Source organism: Lynx canadensis, chromosome F1 (genome assembly GCF_007474595.2).
Source record: "Lynx canadensis isolate LIC74 chromosome F1, mLynCan4.pri.v2, whole genome shotgun sequence".
NCBI lineage: Eukaryota > Metazoa > Chordata > Mammalia > Carnivora > Felidae > Lynx > Lynx canadensis.
The window spans coordinates 64,854,280-64,862,475 of NC_044319.2; the positions used below are offsets into that span (position 1 = coordinate 64,854,280).

General features: G+C 46.2%; 1 protein-coding gene across 1 annotated transcript; it reads left to right on the forward strand.

Annotated features, from left to right (window-relative positions):
* Positions 1-2,954: 2,954 nt before the first annotated feature.
* Positions 2,955-3,894, forward strand: LOC115505192 (olfactory receptor 10J5-like). Its single transcript, XM_030302631.1, is given in 2 exon segments — positions 2,955-3,797; positions 3,799-3,894. Coding segments are annotated over 2 exon segments (939 nt in total).
* Positions 3,895-8,196: the final 4,302 nt, after the last annotated feature.

Consider the following 8,196-nt stretch of genomic DNA (forward strand, 5'->3'; position numbering starts at 1 on the left):
CGCCATGTGAGTAGGTGTGTACCTCGTGGTTCTATTTGACATTTGTCTGATGGCTAATTGGACATCTTTTATGTGCTCCTGAGCCATTTGTATATCTTTTGTGAAATGTCCAAATATTTTTTCCGATGTAAGAAGTGTCTTAGTATTGAGTTAAGAATTCTTTACATATTCCGAATACAAGTTTAGACGTATGTATTGTGAATAGCTTCTCCCAATCAGTGGCTCTCCTCCTCATTTTTCTAAGCATCTTTTTGAAGAATAAAAGATTTCGTTTTGACGAAATTCAGTTTGTGATTTTTTTTTGATGGTGTATGCTTTTTGTTTAGTATCTAAGAACTCTTGCTTATTCCACGGTTGTGAACATTTTATCACCATTTTGTCTAGACTTTTTGGTTTCAGCTTTTATATATGTATGTCTTTGCATCATTTTGAGTTATTTTCTGTGTATGGTAAGAGGTAAGGTTTGGGGTTTACTTTTTTTTCCCATACGGATCTCCAGTTCCAGCAACATTTATTGAAAATACTATCATTGAGGTATCTCAGAACTTTATCAAAAATCAATTGACCCTACATATGTGGATCATTTTTAGACTCTGGTTTTGTTCCATTGAGCTGTGTCTACTCTTTTTTTTCACTTTTTTTTAATGTTTATTTTTGAGAGAGAGAGAGACAGAGTACGAGCAAGAGAGGGGTAGAGAGAGAGGAAGACACAGAAACTGAAGCAGGGTCCATGCTCCGAGCTGTCAGCACAGAGCCCGACACGGGGCTCAACCCCGTGAACTATGAGATCATGAGCTGAGCTGAAGTTGGATGCTTAACTGTCTGAGACACCCAGGGGCCCCTGTGGCTACTCTTAAGCCAGTTCTGTGCCTCTTTGATTACTGGAGTCTTCAGATGAAGTAGCACAAATATTTTGTTCTATTTGAAATTGTTTTGACATTCTTGGTTCTTTGTATTTCCATGTAAATTTTGTAATGGGAATGTTGTTTATTATCCTGGATAGAGGACTTGGGTAGCCTAGCCTTATATGGAATTGTTGCGAATCCAGAAACTGGGACATACTTGTGACCTTGTGTAAGGAGAAAATTTCACCGAATGTGATCTTCAAATACATGTGGACCCGACGTGCCGACTGTGATTGGGATGATGGTGGTGTCCAGAGGAGGTTGGAAAAGTAGAGATGGAGAGCTTTTTTTCTGTGTATCAGAGGGGGAGATATTTTATTTGCTTTGGAAATTACAAAATTACATTCACAAGGCCCACAAGTAGGTAAGTCCAGAGGAAGTTGTAGACTTGGAAGAAAAGATTGATGGAAATAGAGATTTGGGAGCAATCAACGTAGAAATAATAACTGGAGGAAGAACATTGTGGGGGAGTGGAGAGCAAAAACGCAAGACCGAGGATTAAGCAGAAAACAGCATTTACGATTGCAATGTAGGTGGAGTGAGCAGATTCATGGAAGACGATGACACGAGCCCTGAGAACAGGGAGAAATAGCAGAGCGTCATGGAAACCAAGGTCAGACCAGGTTTCTAGGAGGCAGAGTTTTGAGAAGTGTCAAATGAATAAGAAGGATGGAAACAGAGGCAAAAACAGTCTGACAGTTTTAGCAGTGGGGACTCTGGTGACATTTGAGGAAACAGTTTGATGGAAGTGAACATGATGAAGCCAACTTATGAGGCCTTCAGGGTGGTGGGGGAGGAAGTCTGTCTTGGTAACCGAAAATGAAGAGACCGAGGATAGTCGAACGGTCACTGTAGAGACCCACTGCATCGGCTGTGGGCTCTCTGCGTAGGATGTGGATTCTTGTTGATTAAAGAGGACTAGGGAACAGTTTCTCATCATTATATCAAATCCTGTGTGCACCAGATTTTTATTTTTTTATTTTTTTATTTAAAAAAAATTTTTTTAACGTTTATTTATTTTTGAGACACAGAGAGAGCATGAACAGGGGAGGGTCGGAGAAAGAGGGAGACACAGAATCTGAAACAGGCTCCAGGCTCTGAGCTGTCAACACAGAGCCTGACGCGGGGCTCGAACTCACGGACCGCGAGATCATGACCTGAGGCGAAGTCGGACGCTTAACCGACTGAGCCACTCAGGTGCCCTTTGCCAGATTTTTAAAAACGAGCAAGCCAGTTTAGCCCGAAGCAACTAGGAGACTTGTTCTCTCCTCCTCAACTCTGGTGGGTACGTCCCCTCGTCCATGCCTTGAATCGTTCTAACCCTCTCCTGTTGCACTGCAGGAGAAGCAATGTCTTACACCATCCTCTCTTCCTGATTTCACCTCTTAAAAGGGTGACCAGAGTCAGCAAAAGAGATTTCTTCAGTGCCAACTGAGTAAAGAGTGGAGTGATCACAGCAGTCCCATGACCTATTTGCACCACATTAGCTCTCTGAAAGGAGGTTTCTAGACTCAGAGCTCAACTGAAGCACCATGTAAAAGTCCATGGTAACCCTGTCACCAGATCCGGCGACCACCTCTCAAAGGTCCTCTTTCTCAACCCTTCCATCCTGCTGTCACATTCGCGCCAAAACACTCAACTCTGTGGTTTCCTGGACACGTGCCTGGCTGGTGTTCTGCCCTGTTGAGTTTGTTCTGAGCGGTGGATGTCGTTACTGACTGGGACACAGAGCAGGACTTCTCCTTGCTGGTCGCCTCCCCTTGTGTCAGAATGAGGTGTGTGAGGTGTTTATTCAGAAGTCTTCTCCATGTGCAGGAGACGGTTTGCTCTGCGGTGATGACCGACATGTGGGTGAGACCCAAGGTGGCTCTGGTAGTCCTTCCTCTTCATGTTCAAGGGCCCTGAGCCTGAGCTTGCTGGTCATAAAGGAAGGAATTGGGCTCACTCCCTCAGGGCAGCTATCATTGCCCCTTCTTGTGAAGTCCAGTTGCCAAGGGGAATTTTCTCCTTGATGACTTCCTTTATTGCTTTCAGACACTGGTCTGGCAGATGCAGAGAAAGAACGTCACAGAAGTGACAGAATTCATCTTCCTGGGATTCTCTATCTTTGGAAAGCACCAGATAACCCTCTTTGTGGTTTTCCTAACCATCTACATTTTAACTCTAGCTGGTGACATCGTCATTGTGACCATCATCCGTGTTGACCATCATCTCCGCACTCCCATGTACTTCTTCCTGAGCATGCTGGCGAGTTCTGAGGCTGTGTACACACTCGTCATTGTCCCACGAATGCTTTTCAGTCTCATTCTTCATAACCAGCCTATCTCCTTGGAAGGCTGTGCAACTCCGATGTTCTTTTTTGTCACCTTGGCCGTAAATAGTTGCTTCTTGCTCACGGCAATGGGCTATGACCACTATGTGGCTATCTGCAACCCTCTGAGGTGCACTGTCGTCATGAGTAAAGGAACGTGTGCCGGGTTGGTATGTGGGTCCTTTGGCACTGGTCTGGTAATGGCAATTCTCCACATAGCAGCCATGTTCCACTTGTCCTTCTGTGGCACAGTGGTGGACCATTTCTTCTGTGACATTTACCCTGTCATGAAGCTTTCTTGCACTGATTCCACTATCAATGAGATGATCAATTATGGTGTCAGTTCCTTTGTGATCCTGGTCCCCGTGGGCTTGAACTTCATCACCTACATCCTCCTCGTCTCCACCAGCCTCAAGATCCCCTCCGCCTGGGGCCGGAAGAAGGCCTTTGCCACCTGTACCTCCCACCTCACGGTGGTCATCGTCCACTACGGCTGTGCCTCCGTCATCTACCTCAAGGCTAAGTCAGAGAACTCAATAGAAAAAGACCTTCTCTCAGTGACTTATACCATCATCACTCCTTTGTTGAGCCCTGTTGTTGAACCCTGTTGTTTACAGTCTGAGGAACAGGGAGGTCAGGGATGCTCTACGCAGAGCCGTGGGCAAAAACACTTCTTAACAGATCGAATCATTTTGTCAGGAGACCTTTCGCCCAGTGTAATGTGTGTCTGCTCACAAACACGCCACAGTACACAAGTTCATCAAGTACAGTGCTTCCCGAGAAGAACGCCAAAGAGTAGAAATGCTTTTCTTTTTCATGCTCTAGGGACAAGGCAGAAAGCAGGGTTATGCTCTAGTGAATTTGGTTCCTTCCACACAGGAATCCTGCCAAGCCGGATGAGAACTACTTGTTTCTGTGACTCAGGATTTGGGTTTTCAAACCTCTTCTGGCCCCCACTTTGCCTGGCTCCTCTTAGACTGTCAAATCCTTGGCCTCATCTGCAGATGCGGAGAGGAGGCGGCTGGAACGGATGTGGACAGGGTCTTAGGAAAACGAGCAGCAGACACAGCCCGGCGATGGCTTTTATCCTCAGGAGTTAAATCACTTGCCCTGTGACAGTCATTTCAGAAAGGGTTTCCTAATTCTTGCTGATTGAAAAATGAACAGCTTGGGGTGCCCGGGTGGCTCAGTCGGTTGAGCATCCGACTTTGGCTCAGGTCATGATCTCACAGTTCGTGGGTTCGAGCCCTGCGTTGGGTGGAGCCCGGAGCCTGCTTCAGGTTCTGTGTCTCCCTCTCTCTCTCTCTGCCCCTCCCCAGCTTGCACCCTGTCTCTCCCTCTCAAAAATAAACAAACATTAAAAAAATTAAAAAAAAAATTAACGGCTTTCGCAAAATCCCTTCTTTCATTATCCAGCCATGTGAGCTCCTGCGAAAGTATTCATTCGTTTCTACGTGTGTTATTCCTCCTGTGCAATCAAGGCAAAAACTCTCGTCCCCTAGAGGCTAAGCAGGGAGAGAAGGTATTGGTGGCTTTTCTCTGTAATTGCACTTTGATCCAGGTGCATTTCTTTTTTCATAGAGACTGTTTTCAACCAGTAGAGGCTTTTGGGATTTTTTATTTCTATGTAGCAGCTATGGTGGATGGATAGTTGTCAGGTATTGGCTGTGCTGATTCTAGAGCCTGAAGCAGATGCCATTAAATCCCATTCTGTCAGTAAACAGTAAAAACTTCCTGCTTGTCCTGTGTTTTTATCAGAAGAGGCATAGCCATGCTACATGATGTTATACCCTCAACGAGGAAGGTTGTTGGAATATTTTTATAGACCTTCCTTCCCATCAGTATATCTCCGCCCCAAGACGGAGCTGGAAGGCACTAAGAGACACAGATCCGGAAGCATTTGTTCCCATACAGTCCTGGTCCTTCCTCAGTGTTACTCTGTCCCTAAGTCGGCTCCTGTCCCTTACTTTCTTTCCACTTGTATTTTTTGATTCTACACCGTAGAAGTAGCACTGAGGTCTCTTGTAGGTGACCTGTCGTTTTCTCCTGCTCTGTAGATCCTTCTGTAAGGAGATCAATAGCTGGAGGCTGAGAGGTCTCTGTCCAGGGTCCCCTGCGACAGGTTGTCACAGTCGGCCTCTCTTAAGAGCGGTCGTTGGCTAATTATGAGCACCTGCTGTCCTTCTAGAAGAGGTATCCCAGTCATGTAAGGAGTGCTTGGAGGGGCCTCACAGGGCTTTGGAACTTTTTGAAATCACCCAATTGTGAGTACGAAGGTGAACGTGCCTCTCCCTTCAGCTTCTTCAAGAATTTTCCCTGGTGTAACTGTTTCTTCCCTGACATCCTAGCAGAGATGTGACAACATCCAGCTTCCCTCTTCTATAGATCCGTTGCTTCCACAGTTGCCCTAAACTCTCCCAAAGAAGCACTCCTTGATCCCGTCCACATTTGCCGCTGTGGGTCCTGCTGCCTGGCCATTGAGTTGGGGGAAAAGGAGGAGGGGGTGGGTGCTGCTTAGCTGGGAGGCTGAGGGAAGGGGGTAGGGGTGGGTCTCCCAGGGCACATGTGGTCGTCTATACTGGGTTTTCTTGTCTTCTCCCATCCCTTCCCCCTGCCCGGTCCCTAAGTATTTGAGCATCAGTCCTGCTACTCCTGTCTTGCCTCGCGGACAGGTGAGCACTTGCCTGGCCTCACCTGTGCCACATACTCAGCATGGCTTCAGGTTCACGGGTGGAAGCCGCCTCTACCAGGGCTCGGCAGCAAACGGTTCGAGCGTGGGCAGGGCTGTGCGGCCACGGGGCCTCCCCGTGGGATGAATCGAGAACAGGGATTCATTTTACTGCAGTCTGCTGTAATTGTAATCCTTGGGCGCCGTGTGAGCCCATCACCTCCTTCACTGTCTTTATCATCATCGTCCTGCAAAATCTCTCCACTCCTGCTCCTTCGTCTTCTCTTCCATGCTGCAAATACCTCTCTTCTCTTAGCACTTCTTTTGTTCGGCTCTTTTGTGCACCAGACAAATAACTCACGACCGTTTAGTCAATCTCTGTACATTTTCCAAACACTGTCAAGCAGTTAACCAGTTCCGGGTTCAGGATAGTGAGTACTGATGCAGGGACTCTGTTTCCTGTTATTCACAGTTCAGTAAAGACAAGATAGCACCAGGGCACCTGGGTGGCTCCGTCGGTTAATCTGACTTTGGCTCAGGTCATGATCTCGCAGTCCGTGAGTTAGAGCCCTGCGTCAGGCTCTGTGCTGACAGCTCAGAGCCTGGAGCCTGCTTCGGATTTGGTGTTTCCCTCTCTCTCTGCTCCTCCCCTGCTCATGCTCTGTCTCTCTCTGTCTCAAAAAATAAATAAAAACATTAAAAAAAAGTTAAAAAAAAAAAAGACAAGATAGCACCAAGGTCAAAAACTTGCGATGGGCAGGTGCACGGGATTCTTGTCTGGGGTCAGGGGTGTGGAACAAAAAAGAACTGATCCAATCTGTTTAGCAGGTCAGGAGAGAATTCATAGAGAGATGCTTCATTAACATTGCGGCATTGGGTCCGGTGAAGTCCGGCATTGCGGTGAAGTCCGGAGGCAGTCGAGGCAAAGAGAGGAACCTAAGCAGAGAGGTGCAGCCTGTAGAAGCTGGAAGTGTCTGGAAGGTAGATGTCTTACTCATCTCTGTGGGACTCCCTCCATGACACATGCTAGCCAGGCAAATAGTAGATGCTTAATGTATCTTCGGATATATGAATGTGGACGCCTATTAAGTATAACGTCTTGTGCTGGGATTTGCAGGTTTTTTGGGTAGATCTGGCATAATGCCTCTGTCTGCCTGACGGACTTTCCTTGCCTAAAGTAAACCAACAGAAAATAACAGTAAAGCATACCTGAAATTATTTTTCCCCGTTGCAGGATTGCCTACCAGCAGTTCGTACTTGCTCTGTAAACCATTGACATTCATATGTTTGGCCAGTCGCTTAAAATTGGACTAGAGGAAAATCCTCCTTTTGAAGGAAACTGGATTAACACCGAGTTAGTGTGTTTTAGCCATCACGAAGTCAAGGACAAACCTAAAAAATGATTGTTTGATAGCTTGACCTATAAAACCAAGAGTTAAAGTGCTTTGAAACTGACCTTTTAGAAAAAATTCCGAAACCCAACTATTATGGATGTTAAGGCTTCTGAAATACAGCGTTCACGGCGTGGAGTTTGTAGCTTCTCTAGAGAAATACTAGTTTCACCTGGTCTCCTTCCACATTCCCTACTTACAGTGCATGGTGGAGTAGAGGTGAAAATGGTTGGAGCTCTCCCAACAGTAAATAGAACATTCTCTTAATGAGTACAAATGTTTCAGGAAGAAGAGAGAGGCGGGAGGTGAGCAGGAGAGACCAGCCAAAAGGCAGACCCAGACTGTGTGGTGCCAGAGCTTAACTTTTACACAGGCATGTTTTATTTTATTTTATTTTATTTTATTTTATTTTATTTTATTTTATTTTATTTTATTTTATTTATTTTATTTATTTTTTAACGTTTATTTATTTTTGAGACGGAGAGAGACAGAGCATGAACAGGGGAGGGGCAGAGAGAGAGGGAGACACAGAATCTGAAACAGGCTCCAGGCTCTGAGCGGTCAGCACAGAGCCCGACGCGGGGCTCGAACTCACGGACCGTGAGATGATGACCTGAGCCGACTGAGCCACCCACGCGCCCCTACACAGGCATGTTTAAAAAGTGTAAGGCTCCAAGTCGGTTTTGTTACTCTGGAAGTGTGTACACGTGTGAGTGCATGTGCGCGATCGTGTGTGTGCGTGCACGTGTGTGTGTTTTGTGGGAAGAGATCACAGTTGGGAGCTGTAGATGCGATGAGTGCCATGGGTAAGCAGTGATGTCTTATTTATATTATTTCACTGAATGACGATCCCTAACATTTATGGAGCTCTTTACGGTTCACAAAGGTCTGTCACATTCATGACCTCATTTGATCGTCCCA